Raw genomic sequence first — 24,860 nt, forward strand, 5'->3', positions numbered from 1 at the left:
CCATGGGGTCGCAGAGTCAAACATGACTTAGTGATTGAACAACAGCAGCACTTTTAACTGCAAACACAAAAAAGTCTGTGGTTAAACTCTAGTGTCAGGTTAAACCTGACATCTGAATCTTGCTGGTCTGTGTATCCTGATGGACAGGAGCCATGAAGAATTTGGGAAGACTCAGACTGATGTTTCTCCGGAGTTTCTGAAAGAAACAGACTCAACCCATTAAAATTCTTCTACCTCTTAAAAAGGTTCTGTTTATGCTACTATTTTCAAAACTAGGTCAAGGTGTGTACACTGATGTATTTGCAAGGGTTGGGGGCATCGCTATTGAATAAAAGAGCAGTAATCGTGCTGCCAAGTCACGCAGAGCTTCACATTTTACAGCTGGCTCTTATCTATGTCTCATAAGCCCTAGATGTTGTCTGGGCAGTTGTGTGTCATCACCACGTTGTGAGTATCAGAGATTCAGGGATTTGCCTGAGACTGTGGCTCGGTGGTAAAGAATCTGCCTGCAGTGCAGGAGACACAAGAGATGTGGATCTGATCCCTGGGTAATGAGTAGGTATATGTCTAACTGTATAAGAAATTACCAGTTTTTCAGGAAGCTAGTACCATTTTACACTCTCTCATCCAATGTATGAGTATTTCAGTTGCTCTGCATCCTTGCCAGCCATTGTTACTTTAAGGTTTTGTCTTGTTTTGTTTTAATTTTAATTTTTTTTGTCTTTCTAACAGGTATAATTTTATTACCCTAGTAAATAATGGACTTCCCTGATAGTTCAGTTGGTAAAGAATCCACCTGCAATTCAGCAGACACCGGTTTGATTCCTGGGTCCAGAAGATCCCCTGGAGAAGGGAAAGGCTACCCACTCCAGTATTCTTGCCTGGAGAATTCCATGGACTGTATTGTCAATGGATTCACAAAGAGTCGGACACGACTGAGGGAAATGATGTTGAGCATCTTTTCATGTGCTTGTTTGCCATCTGTATATTTTCTTCGGTGGAGTATCTGTTCAGATCTTTTACCCATTTTAAAATTGGGGTGTTTATTTCTTTATTGTTGAGTATCAGAGTTCTTTATATATTCTGGATAGAGTCTTTGGTATCACATATGTGATTTGTAAGTGTTTTCTCCTGGTCTGTCACTTTTCTTTTTATCCTCTTAAAAGTGTCGATCAGAGCAATAGTTTTAATTTTGATTTGATTTAATAGTTTTAAATTTTGATTTGTCTTGGAATTGGGTAATGTGAGTTTTTCTTTTTCAGAATTGTTTTGGCTCTTCTCAGTGCTTTTTGCCTTTTTGTACATGTGTTAGAATCATCTTGTAAATGTCTACAAGATGGCTGATATTTTGCTTGAGATTGTGTTGAATCTATAGATCAAATTGGGGAGAATTAACTTCTTCATGTTGAGAATTCCAGTTCATGAACACTGGGTTATCTCTCCATTTTTAAAATTCTTATATTTCTACTCCAGTGTTTTGTAGTTTTCAACATACAGATTCTGGACATATTTTGTTATATTTATACCTAAGCGTTTTACTTTTCTTTGCTGGCACTAATTTTTTTCTAGTATATAGGAATTACTTAGTATAAGGATCTATCATCTTGTTTGTAGATTTTAATATATATGGGATTCTTCAGATTACCTATTTCTTCTTGAATGGATTTATTTTTTCATCTAATTTACCAATCTATAGCAATAGGATTGGTTGTGGTATTCCTTTATCATCCTTCTAATCCCTGTGGAATCAGTAGTGACTTCTCTCTCTCATTCCTGATTTTTCTCTTTGGTGTTGGATTTTGCTTTTTAAAGTGGATTTTTATTGGAATATAGTTGCTTTACAATGCTGCATTAGTTTCTACTGTACAACAAGATGAGTTGGTCACAGAAATACAGCTGTCCCCTCAGCACTGAGCAGAGTTCAGTGCCATGTGCTATATAGCATGTTTTCTTAGTTATATAAATATATACATATTTATATTTTATATACATGTGCTATATACATATTCATATATGTATAAACTTATACAACTAATTCAAACAAGCCTTTTGATTAGTTATATAAACATATGCATGTGTATATACATATATAAATATGTATATATAACTAATTAAAATACACATAAGAAACACATTTTATATATGTATATATTTATGTAACTAATTTGTGTCTATTTATATATTATTTTTATGTATAATTATATCACTGCAGATGGTGACTGCAGCCATGAATTAAAAAGACACTTGCTCCTTAGAAGAAAAGTTATGACCAACCTAGACAGCTTATTAAAAAGCAGAGACATTACTTTGCCGACAAAGGTCCATCTAGTTAAGGCTATGGTTTTTCCAGTAGTCATGTATGGATGTGAGAGTTGGGCTGTGAAGAAAGCTGAGCGCTGAAGAATTGATGCTTTTGAACTGTGGTGCTGGAGAAGACTCTTGAGAGTCCCTTGGACTGCAAGGAGATCCATCCAGTCCATCCTAAAGGAAATCAGTCTTCAATATTCATTGAATATTCAGCACTGATGGTGAAGTTGAAACTCCAATACTTTCGCCACCTGATGTGAAGAACGGACTCATTGGGAAAGACCCTGATGCTGGGAAAGATTGAAGGCAGGAGGAGAAGGGGATGACAGAGGATGAGATGGTTGGATGGTGTCACCGACTCAATGGACATGAGTTTGAGTAAACTCCAGGAGTTGGTGATCCACAGGGAGGCCTGGCGTGCTGCAGTCCATGGGGTCGCAAAGAGTCAGACACCACTGAGTGACTAAACTGAACTGATACGTATATAACTTTATATATATCTTATACGCAGTATCAGTAGTATATTTGCAAAGCAGAAATAGAGACACAGATGTAGAGAACAAATGTATGACTACCAAGGAGAAATTAGGGGGTTTGAAGAATTGGGAGATTAGGATTGACACATATACATTTCTGATATTTTGTTCTCTCTCTCTCTCTCTCCCCTTCATCAGTTTGCATAGGTTTATCAATTACATTGTTTTTTCAAAACACAGATTGAATGCAATTGATTTTCTCTATTGTTTTTCTGCTTTCAATTTTATTGGTATCTGCTTCAATGTTGATTATTTCTTTCCTTCTGTTTGTTATGCTTTAATTTGTTCTCTCTCTCATAAGGTTAACTTGTTCTCTCTCTCTCCTAAGGATTTGGGACCTTCCTTCTTGCCTAATCATTTAGTACAAAATTTTTTCTCTAAGCCTCACTTTAGCTACATCTCTGCTTTTGATATGCTCTGTTTTCATTTTCACTTTCATTCAGTTCAAAACTTCTGCTTTGACTTCTTTGGTTATTTAGAAGTTCTGTCATAGTACTTCTAGTACAAGAATATCTTATGAAAGATTCTGTTCTTTCAAATTTAAGGCCCAGAACACACACACACACATGCGCGCGAATCTAACATGTTCCACGTTGTGAAGGATATGTCTTCTGTTATAGTTGGGAGGATGGTTCTATAAATATCAGTTAGGTTAAATTGGTTTATTGTGCTCTGCAGACCATGCACATTCTTACTGATTTTCTGCCTCTTGTTCTGAGAGAACTGTACAGATTTGCCTATTTCTTCTTTCAGTTTTATTAGTTTTTGTCTCTAGTATTTTGCCATTTTTAAGATGCATGTACATGTAAAGATTATTGTATTTTTTTATCATCATGTAATTTTTCTCTTAATCCTTGAAAACATTCCTTGTCCTGATATCTTTTTTGTCATATTAATATATTACAGCTACTCCATGTTCCTTTGACTTAGTGTTTCATAGTACATCTTTATCATACATTTGTTTTTAACCTGGATATCCATTTGAAGTGGGTTTCTTTATAAAACAGAGGACAGTTAGGTCTTGATTTTTTTTTTTTAATCTAACTTGAAAATCTCTGACTTTTAGCTGTGTGTTTAGACCATTTGCATTTAAAGTGATTGTTGATATGTTTGGATTAGTACACAGCTGATTTTTATTTTTTCCATCTGTTTTTTTGTTAGTTTTCCCTTTTTTCCTGCCTGCTGTTAGACTGAACGAATATTGCTTATTATTCCATTTTATCTCCTTGATTGACATTATTTATACTTCTTTTGAAAATATTTTAATTGTTGACCGAGGGTTTATAGTACACATCTTTAGTGAATTAGAGTCTACGTTAAACTATTGTCTTGCCTCCCCTGTAGTATAAGGACCTTAAACAGTGTATTCCCAATTCCTCCCTTGCATCCTTTTTCTGCTATTGTTGTCACATAATTTACTTTAAAATATGCTGCAAATATGCAATACATTGCTACTGATTTTCTCATAGTCATGTTTTAGAGCAATTAAAAATAAGTAGAATATGTCACCTCCGCGCGCGCACGTGTCCCTTCCCTCTGGTCGTGGCGGCAGGGAGAGGGAAGGTGACGGCACGTGGGTGCTCGCGGGGCCCTTGCGCTCCCTCCTTCCCAAAAAGAAAAGAATAAAAAAAAAAAAAGAAGAAAAAATAAGTAAAATAGATTTTTTTATCTTTCTTTATTCAGTTGCCAACATTGTTAATTTACTTGTGTAGATCCAAATTTCTAATTGATACCATATTTGTTCTGCCTGAAGAATTTCTAACATTTCTTGTAAAATAGGTCTGCTAGCAATGAATTCACCCCATTTTTTTTTGGAGAACGTCTTTATTTCTCCTTTTCTTTAAAAAAGACATTAGCAGTATACAGAGAATTCTGGGTTGATAGTTTATTTTTCTTTGAGCATCTTAGCGATGTCAATGTATAGGCTTCTTTTTTCCATTTTATTTATTTAAGCTGAAGTGTAATTGCCTTACCATGTTGTGTTAGTCTGTGCTGTACAACAACGTGAATCAGCCGCATGTTCATGTATTTCCCTTCCCGCTCGAGCCTCGCTCACACCCCACCATCCCACCCATCCATGTTCTGTAGGCTTCTTGATTCTCATGAAAAACAGCCACCATTTTTCTGTCTGTTTCCCTGTGTTTGCAGTATATTCCCACTTTAACTGCTCTTAAGAGCCTCTCTTGTCCTTTGATTTTCAGGGTTTGATTATGTTGGCCTAGGTGTGGTTTTGTGGTTTTGTATGTCTGTGCTGTTTGGAGTTTGTAGAACCTCTGGGATCTGTGGGTTGAAGTTTCTCATCAAATTTGGAAATATTTTGGCCATTATTTCTTTAAATATTTCTTCTGCCTCTTTCTTTCTTTCCCTCTACACAGATGTTAACCTGCTTCATATTGTCCTACATGTCACTGAAGTTATGTTCTTTTTTTTTCTTTATACTTCAAGTTGGATAAGGTCCATGGATCTGTCTTCAAGTTTTCTGACTCTTTTGTATACAATGTTCAATCTACTAAAAACTGCTGATCCCTCCCTGGAATTCTGTTCATCAAGTCTTCTTGAAGTTTTTGTTCTTTGACAGCACTTTGGGAAAATATGATTTTTATTTCATCCACTTTCTTGCTGTTATTAAGGGATCAAAAGTCTCTGGTGTCCTATTATATCTTAGCCCTGTGACGTTTCTTTTAACCTTATTGATGTCATCTGAAATTGTCGCTCTCTACAAAAGGTTGTTGTTCAGTCGCTCAGTCATGTCTGACTCTTTGCGACCCCATGGACTGCAGCATGCCAGGCTTCCCTCTCATTCTATCACTATCTCCTGGAGTTTGCTCAAGCTCATGTCCGTTGAGTCAATGATACCATCCAACCATCTCTTCCTCTGTCACCCCTTCTCCTCCTGCCTTCAATCTTTCCCAGCATCAGTGTCTTTTCCAATGAGTCAGCTCTTCGAATCAGGTGGGTAATGTATTGGAGCTTCAGCTTCAGTATCAGTCCTTCCAATGAATATTCAGGGTTGATTTCCTTTAGGATTGACTGGTTTGAACTCCTTGCAGTCTAAAGGACTCTCAAGAGTCTTCTCCAGCACCACAGTTCAAAGACCTTACATACCCCTTTTGATCTTACACTTCCTGACTTGCTTCAACTGAGCCAGATAATTCTTGACACAAAGGTTGGTTTTCAGTGGTGTCTCTGATGTGCTTTTTAAAAACTACAGACTCTCTGCACCTACTCCCATGATTCAGATTCGCCTGATCTAGGGAGCATCCTAAGGAATCCAGAGTTATTATGCTCTTAAGTTCCTTGGTGATTCTTATGAGCAGTCAAAGCTGAGAATTGCAGGAACTTTTTAGGGAGTTTCCTAGCATGACCTGGAAATAATTTTCACTAATAGTTAAGAAGCAGCAGTATTAAATTATCATGAACATTTATGGTGGATCAAAATAACTTGACAGTAAAACCTAAGAATGTTTTTCATGTATGCCAAAGGCAAACAAAATTTTTCCTTTGAATTTTTTGCCCAGCGGGATTTGTGATATTATGAAGAGGGAAGGGTGTCTATAAATTCTAATCTACAACTGACAAATCCATGACAAAAGAAGTTACTGGACCACATAACAAATAGGCACTATATATTCCACATTGATAAGTTTACATATATATACACACCAACATATATTCGTATACATGTGTATATAGTTTATATATATACACAAATAAACACCCATCTTTATGTATAACAAAAGTGTTATATGTATCTACATATTTCCTTTTTTTCAACTCCATCTTTATTCTTTATTTATTGTAAAAATAATAGTTATACTTTGTTTTTATTTGGGGTATAGTTGCTTTTACGATGTTGTGTTAGTCTATGCTCTACAATGAAGTGAGTCACCCACAAGTATGCATACGTCCTGTCCCTTTTGGATTTCCCCTTCCCCTCCTCCTGCACACCCAGGTCACCACAGAGCCCCAAGCTGGGCTCCCTGGGCTTGATAGCGAGTTCCCACCAGCTGTCCACTTTACACACAGTGGTGTCAATCCCAGTCGCCCAGTTTGTTCCCTCCCCTTGCCCCCTGTGTCCACATGTCTGTTCTTTGTGTTTGTGTCTTTCTTCCTGCCCTAGAAATAAGTTCATTGCACCATTTTTCTAGATTCCCCACCTATGCGCTAATATACAATCCTCGTTCTTCTCTTTCTAATTTACTTCATTCTGTATGACACTTTCTAGGCCCATGATCACTACAGTTGACTCAATTTCATTCCTTTTTATGACTGAATAAACATCATATACCTTGATTTTGTAAGAAGTGTTGCCACTATCACTAAAATTTAAAATTTCTCTCGATTTTTAGAGAGACACTCCCCAAAGGCCAATATCAGAGAAACAGAGATCACAGTTCTAGTTTTACATTTCAAGGGAGAAACGAGAGGTAATAAATGGAAGTGAAAATGTAAAAGGGAAAGTGTTAGTGCCTCAGTCATGTCTGACACTTTGCGACCCCGTGGACTGTAGCCCATCACGCTCCTCTGTCCATGGAATTCTCCAGGCAAGAATTCTAGAGTGGGTTGCCCTTCCTTTCTCCTGGGGATCTTCCTGACCCAGGGATCAAACGTGGGTCTCCTACATTGCAGGCTGATTCTTTACCATCTGAGACACCAGTGAAGCCCCAATAAATAGAAATTAACTGGTACATAGAAAACTCACAGGACCATGTGTCACGCATGTGTGAGGCAGTGTTGAACAGGACGCATCAGACGTGCTCACCACACTGTCAATCTAATTGCCCCAGGCCCTCCCTGATTTTCGTGACCTTTACCTGCCCGGGCCCTCAGTGGCCTCTGGTCTAGTTCAGTGTCCCCAGCATGGCTCTGCTGCCCGCCCTTGTTTTCCTTCTCTCTGTCCCCCAATAGCAGCAGGAGGCTGACCCACTGAAAATCTGGTTAAAGGAATCCCCGGGACAGAGTGCTGCAACTGTGCAGAGAGATTGTCTGTGTTTTAAAACAATGCTGAAAAGAAGGTGGCGTTTCTGTGACGAAGTCTGACTTCCCTATTTCTCTCTCATTTACCAACCCTATTGCCTCTCCTCCTCCTGGTAAGGAAATAGTTTAATGCAGTTGGTTGTTACATGACAAAACTTAATGCTAAGTACCTTTCCCCAACACCCTACTTTTTAAAAAACTTATTTTTAAAATTTGCCTGCACCAGGCTGCAGGGTGTGTGTGCATGTGTGCTCAGTCATGTCTGACTCTTTTGCAACCCCAGGGATCGTAACCCCCTGGGCTCCTCTGTCCATGGGATTTTCCAGACAAGAACACTAGAATGGGTTGCCATTTCCTCCTCCAAGGGATCTTGCTGACCCAGGAGTCGAACCCACATCTCCTGCATTGGCAGGTGGATTCTTTACTACTGGGCCACCCAGAATCTACCTCCCTGATAAGGGATTGAACCTGAGTCCCCTGCATTGTGAGCACAAAGTCTTAGCCACTGGACCATTAGGGAAGGCTCCCCAAACACCCTACTTTTTAAAAACTAAGGTTATCAAAACTTGGTTACAGCTTCCTTCTTCCAGTTCCTGTGGGCACAGTTCTAAAAGTCAACTGACTTCAGTTTCAGGGCCTGGGTAACCTGAAGTTGGATGGGTTAGATGTTTGTTCAATGCATTGGGTTCCATTCAAGTGTAGAGAAACACTTGTGAGAGTCCAGACCTTTGGGTGTATGTGGCTGGAGTTAGGTCATCAGGGAAAACACCCCACCAGCCAGGCTCAGCAGCCCTGCCTGTCTTCCCATCTAATGTAACAAAAGCAGAAAGAGTCAGAGCTTCATGTCACAGTAAAATGCAGCTCACGGAAGTGAAATGGGACAACTTCTTGCAGGGCACGTTGCGTGTATTCATGTCTTCAGCAGTCATACGGCACCTTGCTAGTAGGGCTGTCAGGTAAACTACAGCCTCCCAGTTAACTCTGAGCTTCAGATAGCCAACACACGATTCTGTAGTCTCAGTGAGTCCCCGTGACTGCAACAGGGAGCGTGCACTTAAACTAAAGATTAAGCCCTGTTTATCTGAAATTCAGATTTTCCTGGGCGTGCTGTTTCTCTTTGTTGAATCTGGCAGTCCTGCTGGAGTCAGACATGGTCCCTGCCACATGGAGCTTTGCTGCTTCGTCTGGGTTTTGACAGTAGTGGTTTGGTAAGCGGATCTGGTTCCCAAACCCTTCTCCTTGCCCATTGCCTTTGCAAGTCTGGAGATGGGGTGGGTCTGCTTGGGCCTTAGCAAGCCCCCCGCCCCCCAGCCCACTCCACTCATGTCCTCTTGGCCTTGACAAGGAGGGGACAGAACCAGATGTCCTTTGGCACCTGCTTGCTCTAGAAGAGGCAGGACCCGTCTCCCACCTGGCTGCTCAGCTGCCGGGCAGAGCCGACTCAATGGGGAGTGGCTGGCTCAAAGGGGGTGTCTGTTCCAGGTGGTGGGGGCCCCCTGAGGAGCCTGCCAGGTCTTCCTCCTCCCCTCATGTGTGGCAGGTCCCTCTCTAGGCCTGAGGACTTGAGAGCCAGCAGAGCCGTCACAACCCTGCCGGGGTGGCCCGTTTCCCTGTGCCTGTGCTTGCCCATCCTCGGGTCACTTACTGTCCTCGGTGGGGCCCCTTCCCATGCTGGGGCGCTAAGTCGTGTCTGACTCTTTGAGACCCCGTGGACTGTAGCCCGCCAGACTCCTCTGTCCAGGGGATTTCCCAGGCGAGATTAATGGAGTGAGTTGCCCTGCCCTCCTCCAGGGGCTCTTCCCAGCTTAGGGACTGAACCCGTGTCTCCTGCATTGGCAGGCAGGTTCTTTATTGCTGAGACACCAAGGGAGCCCATCTGGTGGGAATACATGCCCCATAACTGTTAGTTGCTGTGTGGCCATTAACCCAAGACATCTCAAACTTTCCACACCCATCCTGCCAGTTATCACATTCTGGTGACTTTTCCTTCTACTATGAAATCACTTAAAGCTCACCGTCTCCAGCATCTTGCCAGCTCCCTCTCTTGCCTCTGTGCACCCCACATCCAGCCTGGCTCTGGTCAAATCCATTCTCCACAAGCTTCATTCCTGAGATGAAATCTGAATTCTTACCTGCCTGCTGGGGCACTCCCATGGGCTCTTTCTGTCTTCTGCACCGGAAGAAACTTGCTCCTCATGTGGCCCCTGGAGTACCTCCACCTGCCTGGCCCCTAAGACCCCCAACCCACCTGTCACCTCTTCAGTCCTTCACCCAGGCCTGGATCAACCTATTTCCTGCTTCAGGCTTTCTTACAGGCAGCCTCCCCCCTCACCCCACCACTCACCTCTTACATCTTTGCCTCCCATCACCTGGTAGCTCATAATCATCCTTCAAGACACACTTAAGGTTGTCATCTGCCGTAACTCACCTTATTCCCTGAGCCGCTCCTGGAATTTGTTGTTGTTCAGTCACTAAGTCATGCCTGACTCTTTGAGACCCCATGGACTGCAGCATGCCAGGCTCCTCTGTCCTCTGTTGAGGACAGACTCCTCCTGGAGTTTGCTCAGATTCCTGTCCATTGAGTTCTTGATGCTATCTAACCATCTCATCCTCTGTCGTCCCCTTCTCCTTCTGCCCTCAATCTTTCTCAGCATCAGGGTCTTTTCCAATGAGTTGGCTCTTCACATCAGGTGGCCAAAGTATTGGAACTTTAGCATCCATCCTTCCAATGAATGTTCAGGGTTGATCTCCTTTAGGATTGACTGGTTTGATCTCCTTGTTATTCAAGGGATTCTCAAGAGTCTTCTCCAGCACCACAGTTCAAAAGCATCACTTCTTCAGCACTCAGCCTGCCTTATGATCCAACTCTCACATTCATACTTGACTACTGGAAAAGCCATAGCTTTGACTATACTTACCTTTCTGTTGGCAAAGTGATATCTCTGCTTTTTAAGATGCTATCTAGGTTTGTCATAGCTTTCCTTCCAAAGAGCAAGCACATTTTAATTTCATGGTTGCAGTCGCTATCCACAGTGATTTTAGAGCCCAAGAAAATCAACTCTGTAATTGCTCCCACTCTCCTGAAATAAGGAGGGCTTTATAGGCCTCTTGGAGCAGCATCCTGGCCTCCTTTACTCATTGCACTGTGACTATTGGTTTACCATCATGAATTCTTTGAGCATAGGAATTGTGGATCCCTAATTTGGCATCACCACATCTAAGAGTTGTCTGACTTTCTGCATGGGGTACTTCAACTCAACTGAATGAAATTACCTTGTGTGATTACATCACTTTTGGCCATGAGGCTGTTTGGAGCTTTGCCTTTAAATATTTTGATGGTTTTTGAAGCAGAAGTTATACATTGTGAGGATGGCATCCAGGGCTAGTTGGCCAGGGCAGTTGGTTGTTGAAGTTTCTCCTTGGAATCATCTAGTGGGGTTTGCCACAGAAATGAATTTCCTAGCTTAGAATGTCTCTGACAACTTCTTAAAAAGCTCAGTGTGTGTGAAGTGCCAAGCAATAGGAGTATTTTATGTTTGCCTCTCCTGTTATTTATTCCAGCCCACATGGGCAACTCAGAAGTCCAGGCTGCGTTCCAGGCCAGGAGGGACCACGTCACCGTTGTGTTTTTTTTTTAAATGTGATCACTTGTTTTTTCAGGCTTTTCAAAATTTTTTTATAATATTCCTTCTATTTTGTGTTTCAGTATTTGTGCTGTGAGGCATGTGGGATCTTATCTCCTCAACCAGTGATTGAATCCACACCCACTGATTTGGGAGGTGAAGTCTTAAGCACTAGATCACCAAGGAAGTCCAATGCTTCTGTCTTGGACTGGATCCAGGCCTTCTTATTTTGCCCAAGACCTGTAAAGATAAAATTAAGATGGTAGCTTGACACATATTCAATTGCCTGTCATGTACCAGGCACTGTCCTAAGATTTTTACATGGAGTAAACTCATTTAATGTCTTGTGACAACTGACCAAGTTTCTCTCTTTCTTTTTAATGGATGTCTCCATAGCACCTACCTAAAACTGTGCCTGGCACAAAGTAAGATTTTATTAATATTTTTGAATGAATGAATGGACGGAATGATACTTCATAGTGTCAGAAATTCACTAAAGGGAGCATTCCTGGTGATCCAGTGGCTAAGACTCTGTTCTTCCAATGTAGGGGTCCTGGATTCCAACTCTGGTCAGGGAACTAGATCCCACTTGCCACAACAAAGATCCTGCATGCCACAACTAAGACCCGACATAGCCAAATAAAGAAATAAATATTAAAAAAAAAATTCACCGTAATTCTGTCCTTTTCAAAAAATGGAGTTTTAGGGAAGTTAAGCTTCTTAGAGTTCCTCCACCAAATGAAGACTATAACTATAAATCAAATACTATATATAGTATATTATATAACATATATAGTACTGTTTATGATACTACTGAACTGTGTTTTTAATACAATCCTGAAATCTTATTACCATAATGTCTTGTTTACTCTTATGTAACACAGATTTTTGTAAATGGAACCCCGCCCTCTTGCTGACTTGACAGTTTTAGAGATGCTCAATCTGCAGTTCTCATGAGTCTTGCTCGATGGTGGGTTCTAACTCTTCAAGTGGACGTAACTTGCAAACAAATACTTCATGTTTCTAGAGGCATTACCTGTTAAATAAACAAGTTTGGAGATGTGGAATGTTTTTGCCAGAATCTCTATTCCCTAATTTATCTTGTGGGCCCCTCCAAGTTTCTTATATCAGACTTTCTTAAGACATGTGCCCCTTGGGCTCTTACATATCCTGAACACAGAAGGGCTTCTCAGAGCTCCTTGGCATGTAGATGTGAGAGTCTGACAATGGATAAGTGCCACTCAGTTCAGTCCAGTTCAGTTCAGTCCCTCAGTCCTGTCCGACTGGTTGTGACCCCATGAACCGGGACATGCTAGGCTCCCTGCCGATCACCAACTCCCAGAGTTCACCCAAACTCATGTCCATTGAGTCACTGATGCCATCCAACCATCTCATCCTCTGTCATCCCCTTCTCCTCCTGGTGGCAATCTTTCCCAGCGTCAGGGTCTTTTCCAGTGAGTCAGCTCTTTGCATCAGGTGGTCAAAGTATTGCAGTTTTGGCTTCAACATCAGTCCTTCCAATGAACACCCAGGACTGATCTCCTTTAGGATGGACTGGTTGGATCTCCTTGCAGTCCAAGGGACTCTCAAGAGTCTTCTCCAACACCACAGTTCAAAAGCATCAATTCTTCGGCACTCAGCTTTCTTCACAGTCCAACTCTCACATCCATACATGACTACTGGAAAAAGCATAGCCTTGACTAGATGGACCTTTGTTGACAAAGTAATGTCTCTGCTTTTAAATAAGCTGTCTGTGTTAATCATAACTTTCCTTCCAAGGAGTAAATATCTTTAAATTTCATGGCTGCAGTCACTATCTGCAGTGATTTTGGAGCCCCCCAAAAATAAAGTCTGACACTGTTTCCACTGTTTCCCCATCTATTTGGCATGAAGTGATGGGACCGGATGCCATGATCTTAGTTTTCTGAATGTTGAGCTTTAAGCCAACTTTTTCACTCTCCTCTTTCACTTTCATCAAGAGGCTCTTCAGTTCATCTTCACTTTCTACCATAAAGGTGGTGTCATCTGCATATCTGAGGTTATTGATATTTCTCCCAGCAATCTTGATTCCAGCTTGTGCTTCTTCCAGACCAGTGTTTCTTATGATGTACTCTGCATATAAGTTAAATAAACAGGGTGACAGTATACAGCCTTGACATACTCCTTTTCCTATTTGGAACCAGTGTGTTGTCCCATATCCAGTTCTAGCTATTGCTTCCTGACCTGCATGCAGGTTTCTCAAGAGGCAGGTCAGGTGGTCTGGTATTCCCATCTCTTTCAGAATTTTCCACAGTTTATTGTGATCCACATAGTTGAAGGCTTTGGCATAGGCAATAAAGCAGAAATAGATGTTTTTTTGGAACTCTCTTGCTTTTTATATGATCTAGTGGATGTTGGCAATTTGATCTCTGGTTCCTCTGCCTTTTCTAAAACCAGCTTGAACATCTGGAAGTTCATGGTTCACATATTGCTGAAGCCTGGCTTGGAGAATTTTGAGCATTACTTTGCTAGTGTGTGAGATGAGTGCAATTGGGCGGTAGTTTGAGCATTCTTTGGAATCGCCTTTCTTCGGGATTGTAATGAAAACTGACCTTTTCCAGTCCTGTGAGAACTCCACTGCTGAGTTCTCCAAATTTGCTGGCATATTGAGTGCAGCACTTTCACAGCATCATCTTTCAGGATTTGAAATAGCTCAACTGGGATTCCATCACCTCCACTAGCTTTGTTTGTTGTGATGCTTCCTAAGGCCCACTTGACTTCACATTCTAGGATGTCCAACTCTAGGTGAGTGATCACACCTTTGTGATTATCTGGGTCGTGAAGATTTTTTTGTACAATTCTTCTGTTTATTCTTGCCACCTGTTGTTAATATATTCTGCTTCTGTTAGGTCCATACCATTTCTGGCCTTTCTTGAGCCCATCTTTGCATGAAATGTTCCCTTGGTCTCTCTAATTTTCTTGAAGAGATCTCTAAGTCTTTCCCATTCTATTGTTTTCCTCTGTTCTTTGCATTGATCACTGAGGAAGGCTCTCCTATCTCTCCTTGCTATTCTTTGGAACTCTGCATTCAGATGCTTATATCTTTCCTTTTCTCCTTCGCTTTTCACTTCTTTTCACAGCTATTTGTAAGGCCTCCTCAGACAACCATTTTGCTTTTTTGCATTTCTTTTTCTTGGGGATGCTCTTGATCCCTGTCTCCTGTGCAGTATCATGAACCTCCGTCCATAGTTCATCAGGCACTCTGTCTATCAGATCTAGTCCCTTAAATCTATTTCTCACTTCCACTGTATAATCATAAGGGATTTGATTTACGTCATACCTGAATGGCCTAGTGGTTTTTCCCACTGTCTTCAATTTAAGTCTGAATTTGGCAATAAGGAGTTCATGATCTGGGCCACAGTCAGCTCCCGGTCTTGTTTTTGCTGACTGTATGGAGCTTCTCCATCTTTGGCTGCAAAGAATATAATCAGTCTGATTTTGCTGTTGATCATTTGGTGACGTCCATGTGTAGAGTCTTCTCTTGTGTTGTTGGAAGAGGGTGTTCGCTATGACCAGTGCGTTCTCTTGGCAAAACTCTATGAGCCTTTGCCCTGTGTCATTCTGCACTCCAAGGCCAAATTTGCCTGTTATGCCAGGTGTTTCTTGACTCCCTAAGTGCCACCAGGGGAACCACTGTGTCTGGCAGTTGGCCATTCTTCCTCAGCAGAGTCCATGTCCTGTCAGTGTTCATCTCATTATTTAAAATTCCTTTTCTTTTAAAAAAATTTTATTCATTTCTTCTTTTCATTTTTGTTGTTCATTCATTCAGTCATGTCCGATTCCTTGTGACCCATGGACTGCAGCACGCCAGGCTTCCCTGTCCTTCACAGTCTCCCAGAGCTTGCTCAAACCCATGTCCATTGAGTCAGTGATGCCATCCAACCATCTCATCCTCTGTAATCCCCTTCTTCTCCTGCCTTCAATTTTTCCCAGCATCAAGGTCTTTTCCAATGAGATGTCTCTTCACATTTATTTCCAATTTTCTAATTGGAGGAAAATTGCTTTACATTGTTGTGTTGGTTTCTGTCATACAACAATGAGAAACAGTAGTAATTATACACACACACACACACACACACACACACACATATATATCCCCTCCCTCTTGAGCCTCTTCTTCCCCCCTAAAAAAAAATCTCAGGCTAGTTATTGCGAGGAAATGTTACCAAATCTCTTCTAAGAGAGCCTCAGTGATTCTTCCTTTCCTTAGTCAATGTATTTCTCACCCATTTCTACCCTGGGGAACATCCAGGGGTGTGTGTGTGTGTATTTAGGGAGGTCAGAGGTGAATCAAGTACATTTTTTAAATGACCAGTCCTGAGATTCTCTGAGAGTCATTACCCTGCAGCCACAGCCCAGGGCATGGGTGACTGTACTCTGGCATAGATTTGGAACGCTGTTCACTTCCTCTGGGCACTGATGTGCACATTACTTATAAGGAAGTATGGTGTGCTCAGTCACAGTTGTGTTTGACTCTTTGTAACCCCATGGACTGTAGCCTGCCAGGCTCCTCTGTCCGTGGGATTGCCTAGGCAAGAATATCGGAGTGGGGTTGCCATTCCCTTTTCCAGGGAATCATCTCGACCCAGGGATCAAACCCGGACTAGTGAGAATCAGCTGTATAGCACAGGGAACTCTACTCAGTGTTCTGTGGTGACCGAAATGGAAGGAAATCCCTCAGAAAAGGGGATATATTTATATATATAGCTGATTCACTATGCTATAGAGTAGAAACTAACACAACACTAATGCACACACACAAAAAGTGTTAGTCGCTCAGTCGTGTCTGACTCTCTGTGACCCCGTGGACTGTAGCCCACCAGGCTCCTCTGTCCATGGGATTCTCCAAGCAAGAATACTGGAGTGGGTAGACATTTCCTTCTTCAGGGGATCTTCCCGACCCAGAATCAAACCTGCATCTCCTGCGTTGCTTACCACTGAGTCACCTGGGAAGCCCAATGAAAGAAGATATGGTCAGACAATATACCAGAAAAAAAAGTTTTGTGATCATTAGTTATCCAAGAAATGCAAATTTAAAGCATGAGGATTATCATTGCATATCCGTTTGTTGTTGTTCAGTCGCCCAGTCGTGTCCGACTTTTTGCAATCCCATGGACTGCAGCATGCCAGGCTTCTATGTCCCTCACCACCTCCCAGAGTTTGCCCAAGTTCATGTTTGATGAATTCATCAAACATATTCGTGTTCGAGTTCGTGTTTGATGAGTTCATTGGTGATGCTGTCTAGCCATCTCATCCTCTGACGCCCTCTTCTCCTTCTGCCCTCAATCTTTCCCAGCATCAGGGACTTTTCCAATGAGTCGTCTGTTCACATCAGATAACCAAAATACTGGAGCTTCAGCTTCAGCATCAGTCCTTCCAATGACTATTTCAGGACTTATCTCCCTTAAGATTGACTGGTGTGATCTCCTTGCTGTCCAAGGGAATTTCAGGAGTCTTCTCCAGCACCACAGTTCAAAGTCATCAATTCTTTGGCTTCCAACTCTCACAACTCTATGTGACCACTGGGAAAACCATAGCCTTGACCATATGGACCTTTGTTGGCAGAGTAATGTCTCTGCTTTTCAACACACTGTCTAGGTAGGGTCATCTGCTGTTAATAAAGCTGTTAATAATGCCAATGGATGCGATGAAATTCCAGAACTATTCAAATCCCTAAAGGATGATTCTATCAAGGTTTTGCATTCATTATGTCAGCCATCTGTCTTCCATGTGGAAGACCCAGCAGTGGCCACAAGACTGGAAAAGGTCTATCCTCGTCCCAATTCCAAAGAAGGGTAGTACCAAAGAATGTGCTAATGAACAGATAGTCATACTCATCTCCCATGCTAATAAGGTCATGCTTAAAATCTTGCATGCTAGGCTTCAGCATTATATGAACCAAGAACTTCCAGATGTCCAAGCTGGGTTTAGAAATGATAGAAAAACTAGAGATCAAGTTACCAACAATCACTGGATTCTAGAGAAAGCGAGGGAATTTCAGAAAAACATCTATTTCTGTTTCATTGACTATGCTAAAGCCTTTGACTGTGTGGATCATGACAAACTGTGAAAAGCTCTCAGAGAGATGGGAATACCAGACCATCATACCTGTCTCCCAAGAAACCTGCATGTGGGTCAAGAAGCAACAGTTAGAACCCTATATGGGAACAACTGGCTGGTTCAAAATTGAGAAAGGTTCAAAATTGGTTCAAAATTGTCGTAACAGGCTGTCACCCTGTTTGTTTAACCTATATGCTGAGCACATTATGAGAAATGCCAGGCTGGATGAGTTACAAGCTGGAATCAAGATAGGCAAGAGAAACATCAACGACCTCGGCTATGCATATGATACTACTCTAATGGCAGAAAGTGAAGAGAAACTAAAGAGCCTCTTGATGAGGGTGAAGGAGGAGAGTGAAAGGGCCAGCTTAAGACTAAATATTAAAAAAATTAAGATCATGGCATCCAGCCCCATTACCGCATGGCAAATAGAAGGGGAAAAGGTGGAAGTGGTGACACATTTCCTCTTCTTGGGCTCTAAAATCATTGCAGATGGTGAATGCAGCCATGAAATCAGAAGACAATTGCTTCTTGGCAGGAAAGTGATGACATATCCATTAGGATGACTAAAATGAAAAGGACTGAGAAGATGGCTTGTTGGCTGGAACAACTAGGATTCCCCTGCACTGCTAGTGGGAATGTAAAGTTGCACAGCCACTTTGGAAAATTGTTTGGCAGTTTCCTAAAAAGTTAAAAATACGTCTTCCATATGACCCAGTCATTTCACTCCTACATGTTTACTCAAGAGAAATAAAGACATATGTCTCCTCTAAGATTTTTACATGAATTTTCTTAGCAGCTTCACTTGTTGTAGCTCCAAACTGGAAGAAATGAAAATGTTCATCAAGTGAATGCATAAATGAAATGTAATATATGCATTGCATAGAATGGAATTCTGGTCAGCAATAAAAAGAAACAGCTACTAATACATGGTACAGTATGGATGGATGGATGAATCTCATGACAATATGCTGATTGAAAAAGCAAGACAGGACATACACTGTATAACACCATTTATATAAAATGCAAACTAATCCATACTAATAAAGAACTGGTTGGTGGTTGTCCAGAGATGGGAGGAGGAGGAGGAGATAGACTGCAAAAAGGGATGAGGCATTCTTTAGAAAGCATTCTGTAGGTTGATTGTGGTGATATTCTCATGGGTATATAGAGTTGTCAAAACTCTTTAAATGGTGCACTTTGAATAATTCAATCTGTTGGGAGTAAATTAATCCTCAGTAACGTTGATAAAGAAAAAAAGAAACTGTTTAAAACAAAATTAGCAGTGAAGTTTGTAACATATATAGAACATATTTTTGTCTCAGCAGTGACATAACGGATGGGAGAATGAAAAATAATTATGTATTGTATTATTACAAGGGTCCTACATTATCCTTGAAGGGATATAACACTATTTGAAGGAAAACTGTCATAAGTTAAAGTAGCATGTTTTAGGCCGTAGAAAAATTGCTGAAAAAATGAGTAACAGTTTAAAATCTAACACTGAAATAGATTATTCAGTTAATCAGAAGAAGACTGGAGCATAGGTAAAAGAACATATGGGATAAACAGGGAAGAACTTGTGAGGTAGCAGTTTTAAATTGTCACGTTAATAGTTACATTGAGTTAAATGATTTAAACACTCCTATTTTCAGATTGTCAGATATGATAAGTTAAGACTGAACTAGATGCTTTCTACAAGAAACTCACTTAAAATTAAAGACAAATAGGTTAAAAGTATGAGAATAAAAATTTACACCTGCAAACATTAACCATAAAAGAGCTGAAGTGGATTTACTAATATTGGATAAAGTAGACCTCAGAAAAAGGAACATTACCAGAGGTAAAGAAGATCGCTTCATGATGATTAAGGAGTCTACTCATCAAGAAGATGTAACAATCTAAATGTGTATGGATTCCACAAAATGGCATCAGAATACATGAAGCAAAAGTGGACAGCCCTGAAAGGAAAAATGAACAAATCCTAAAGTATAGTTGTAGACATCAGTCCTTCTCTCTGGGTAACTGATGAAACAGACAGAAGACCGTGATGCTATAAATCATATGAAGAGCATTATTAACAAACTTAATGACATTTGTTAATCACTCTATTGGACATGAGCAGAATACCCACTCAAGTGCACATAGAACATGTATCAAGATTTAGAATGACTGATACAATACAAAGTATGATCTCTGGTTAGAATGAAATTAAGCTAAAATTAATAACAGAAAAATATCTGGAATAATCTTTACAAACAAGGAAACCAAATAACATACATCATTCATAGATCAAAGTAGAAATCACAGAGAAATTAGAAAATATTTTGAATGGAGATGAAACACAGCATATCAAAATTTGTGGTATGCAACTAAAATAGTACTCAGAGGAAAATGTATTCCTTTAGATGCTTACAACAGAAAAGAAAGGTCTGAAACCACTGGAATAAATTTCTATTTTAAGAAACTATAAAAAGGTGAACAAGTGAAACCCAAAGTAAGCACAAAGAATAATAAAAATGAAATAAGAAATGGTCAAACAATAGAGAATAAACAAGCCAAGAACTATTTTTATTTCAATAAATAAATAAAATTGAAAGACCTTTAAATCACCCCACCCTCGCCTGCTCCCACTGAGACCAAAAGTCTGTTCTTTATGTCTCCTTTGCTGCCCTGCATGTAGGGTCATTGGTACCATCTTTCTAGAATGATGCAGGAAAAAAAGACACAAGTTACCAGTATCTAGAATGAAAGAGAGGACTTTACTATAGATCCCATAGACATTGAAAGGATAAAATTAAATATTATTGTTGTTCATGTGATGTTAATGTAATGCCAATACATTTGACAGCATATATGAAATAGACAAATTTCTTAAAGATGCATAGTACCAAAAGTGACACGAAAAGAAGTAGAAAACTTGAAGAACTTCGACATCACTTGTGACGTTAAATACTTAAGAAAAGGAGACATACTTATTTTACACAAATTCTTTCAGAAAAGGGAAAATTAATTTTAGGAGCATCCCAACACCAAAACCCAAAGAAACTGTGAGACCCACACCCCTGATGAGAACATGTGCTGGGACCACCACTGCGCCTGTCACCGGTCTGCGCTTGTCTTGCAGGTATGCCGGCACCCTTCTGGATGAGGACATCTTCCGTGGGAAGGAGCTCGTCAGCAGTCGCCCGCTGCAGGCGCTGGTGGCAGGGCTGAAGGCCTACAGCACCTGGGAGAACGTCAGCTGCCTGCAGGATTGTCGCGAATGCACCGGAGGCATGGTGAGCATCCTCTGACCCCTCGGGCCACAGTCCGGCAGAGTCTGCATGGTTACAGGTTACAGGTTACATGCAGCATGTGTTGGGAGAGGACCGTGTGGCCAGTGGGCTTTGGAACCAGGTGAAATTCCCGCCTGCCCTTGTGACTCTGGGTGCACCCCTTAGCCTTGCCATTTGTGCATGTCCGTCTTCTCTGATGCCACCAGACAGATGCAGACCATGCCTGTAGAATGCTGGGTCCGTGGAGGCCCTCAGTACCTGTCATGAAACTCGGTGGTGCTGGCTTGTTGACAGTATAGGAAAGGGCCAACAGGGGCCAGATGATCTAAGCTTAGCTCCAGCATTTCAGTCCCCTGGGGAGAATGCAGGAAATGACCCCACTGGTTTCTGCCCTGGGAATGAGGCGGATGGGGACAGACCCAGCGTTTAGGGCATGTTGAGAGTGTCCCCAGCCCTGGCCTCAGACTGGACTGTGCAGGGAGGTGTGAGAAACCCTAACGTGACTCTTCGGAAAGTCAGGGGACTCTGAGAGCAGCTGGATCTGTGCCCTCTTCCTGTGGGGCCCTGAGAGTGGAGGCACCTGCAGGAGCCCAGAGCTGGTGAGAAAGGGGACCCAAGTGGGGTCTTGGAGGGCAGGAGGTGGGGGGGTGTGCCGTTTTGAACCTGTGACTTGGTAGCATGGCATGGCTGTGGACATCAACTCTGGTGGCATCTGAGTCCAGCCCCAGATGACAGTCCTGTGTGGGCAATGCCTATGGACCACCCTGCCTCATCATCATGTGGCGGGAAGCAGGGTCTGCAGGAGGATGGGGGGAGGAGGGAGCCCCTCTTGGGCCTTGAACCTCAATTCCATCTAGAACTTGGCTGAATATTTGCCTAAAAACAGCAGCTCTGAACTTGAAGGGGCGGTTGAAGCATTCTAGCCGCAGTGAGAAGAGGTCAAGAGCAGATCAAGGGCTGCTGCAGAAAGTAAAGGGGGAGGTTGAGTTTCTGGAGAGCCTAGAGCATCGGTACCAGGTCCATGGAGGGGCAAGGAGGGACTGGGCCCTCAGGCGCAGCCTGAGGTTTGTCCCATGTAGACTCTGTGGATGGGAGTGAGAGCTGGCCTGGTCACCTCCCTGCAATGACTGAGTAAAGATGGGCGAGTGGTGAAGGAGTCCTTGGTTAATCAGGCTCGCACCCTGTATCTGTGATGGTGGTGGTGGAGGACATGTTTTCCAGTGGGGATGGTGTCAGGCTCCATCAGAAAAGAAGGAAAGGAGGATAAAGTGACAGCTGAAGCTGGGGTGCATCGGGGTCAGGAGTCAGGGTCCTCTGAGTCAGCCGGGGGCGATGGCTTGTAGTGGCCTGACGTGTTGTGAGACCCCTGCTTCCAGTGGTTCCCGCCCTTCCAGTGGTCCTGCCTGGTCATCCCTCCTTCACTGTCCAGCATCACCCGGCTGTGCAAAAATGACCCCTCCACCCACCATACTATGGAAAAGAACCTGACCCTGGAGGACCGCTGTTCTGGGCTGGGAAGATGCCAGATGCCAGCTCTGTAATCCTGGGCACTGCTGCCTCAAGCGGCTTTGCTTCCCAGCAGCTCCTCGGAAATAGGCGGGGACCCTGTTTTCTAGTTTTGTTCCTTCCCTTCTCCTCTCCACCCCCATATCCAACCAACACCTTGCCCAGGACTATTTGTAGAGAAATAAATATTTGTTGAAGGGGCTTCCCAGGTGGCACTAGTGGTAAAGAACCTGCCTACCAATGCAGGAGATGTAAGAGACGTGTGTTCGATCCCTGGATTGAGAATATCCCCTAGAGGAGGAAATGGCAACCCACTCCAGTATTCTTGCCTGGAGAATCCCATGGACAGAGGAACCTTGCGGGCTACAGTCCACAGGGTCGAAAGAGTCAGACACGACTGAAGCCACTTAGCACACACGCAAATGTTTGTTGGAAGAAAAGCATGAGCATCTTCTAATTGTTTTAAGCTGCATTTTCAGACACTGCATCTTCTTCAGGCAGAAAGTCTCCAGGAGCGAAGTGTGGCTGAGTCTGGGGGCTGCTGAGATGGTAATGAAAACCACTTCTTCTGTGGCCCATAGGTCTAAGGAGGTCTTGCATGCAAAACAAAACAAAACATATTTCAATTCACATTTACTGACTTTGAAGCCAGTAACACTATGGGAAAGTTATTGCCTTCTCTTTGATGCATTTTTCACATATATAAAGTGAGGCTAACTTTCCTTTGTAACAACTGTGAGAGTTAAGTTGAGCAAGAAGAATAGCATAAAAATACATAATGGTGAAGGAAGACTGATGATCCTGCGCACTGCAGCTAAGACTCGGCACAGCCAGTTAATTAATTAAAAATATATAAATGTTTAAACAAAAATCATAACAGCGTGATGTGAGGTTTATAACCGGGGGAAGTGAGATGGGATGTGCTCCCATGACCCCAAGCCTCCTTAGCAAGTGGAGAAGGGGCTGGACCAGGAGCTGGGGAGGCACCGTCCATTCCTGCTACAGCCCTGAGGTTCCCGAGGATTGGGGCTTCATGCTCACACATGCTCTGCGTTGTCTAAGCTGAGCATCCATCGGCCTGGTTTGGAAGGGATGAAAACCCTTTCCCTGCCCGCATGTGAACTCAGAGAACAGACTCCACCCCTCGGAGTAGTCACGTGACTCAGTTCTTTTGCTTCCTTAGCTCCCCACCTTCCTTCTCCAAGTATTGACAGGTAAACCAAGTCTTCAGACTGTTGCTGTTTCACTGGACTTGCAGTGGCCTCTTTTCTCCGTATCTAAGCAAACCCAGATTGAATTTCCTACCACCAGCTGAGTGAGGACTGGGAAACAGAGCCCTGGATTTCCTTGTACCCCTTGTGGGGCTGCCTGGTGGGGCGGAAACTCTGGGAGGTGGGAGGGGCAGCTCCTCAAGGAAAGGGTGGGGTCTCAGGGTCAGGATGCTGTGACTTGGGCCTTTCCTCTGGGAGTCTCAGGTTCCTTCTCTTTTAAAGTCTACAGCATAGTGTTGCACTGTTCTTAGTCGTGTCTGACTCTGCAACCCCATGGACTGTAGGCTCTTCTGTCCATGAGATTTCCCAGCAAGCATACTGGACTGGGTTCCCATTTCCTTCTTCAGGGTAGCTTCCTGACCCAGGGATCAAACCAGCGTCTCATACGTCACCTCTGTTGCAGGCAGTCTTTACCACTAGCGCCACCTGGGAAGCATGGTAGGCCTCAGTAAAGACTCTTGTCTTTCTTTTTCCTGGCTGTGATTACAGTGAAGCATCCCAGCTGTCTCTGCTCCTCCCTAAACCCCATCCTGATGCATTTGATCTGTGTGGGGCTCTTCAGGGGGCAGCCTTAGACTCTGGAGGCAAGTATTTCCTCAGCAAATCTGACTCTATAGCATCAGGGGCTGCAGAGACAGGTCTGGGGCCAGCATAGGTTGCATGGTCCCCACTCTGCACCCCACCCCGACTCCACTGGGGTAGAGCTGCAGCCCAGCTGATGACCTAGACCCTGCACAGCAGGGTTCTTCACAGGGAACTTCTACAGTATCGACCCTTGAGTGTTACCTGTACCTGGATGTCCATGGCCTGGAACTGTGCCCTCCAGCACTGGAAGATACCCACCCTGGGATCTCTGGGCCAGTCGTCAAGAGCAGACTCCACTGCAGGATTTTAGGCACTCTGACCCCCACCCGCCACTCCCATCAGGGCCTCTCCCTGGAAGCCTTTTCATCTCTGCTCCTGGCTGCTGCATTTCTTCTCAGCGTGTTCCTGAATTCCACGGGACAGCTATGGAAAATTGACCAAAGCAGCCTAAAGAAATAAGTGGACAAGACTGGAGCAGGATAAAGTCTCAGGAGAGATCTCTGATCCACCAAGATGATAAGGTTATCAGCAAACACGCGTCGACTGTTCCTTTCATGTTAGACATGGAGCTGCTGTCTGCTGCTCAGAGATACAGTCCAGCTGGGCAATGACAGAAGCGCTATAAGATTGCACAGGAGGACACTGAAACAATTACAAGTGTTTGTAAATTAAAGGGAA

The 24,860-nt window shown here is 42.8% G+C and overlaps 1 protein-coding gene across 1 annotated transcript in view; it reads left to right on the forward strand.

The window, feature by feature from the left end:
- The window catches only part of ACOXL (acyl-CoA oxidase like), a 346,768-nt gene that overhangs the window by 171,086 nt on the left and 150,822 nt on the right, over positions 1-24,860 (forward strand). The window contains exon 12 of the mRNA XM_065928874.1: positions 20,670-20,823. Within this exon, the coding sequence (XP_065784946.1) occupies positions 20,670-20,823 (154 nt within the window). The remainder of the gene's footprint in view (positions 1-20,669; positions 20,824-24,860) is intronic.

Source organism: Muntiacus reevesi, chromosome 3, assembly GCF_963930625.1.
Source record: "Muntiacus reevesi chromosome 3, mMunRee1.1, whole genome shotgun sequence".
Classification (NCBI taxonomy): Eukaryota; Metazoa; Chordata; class Mammalia; order Artiodactyla; family Cervidae; genus Muntiacus; species Muntiacus reevesi.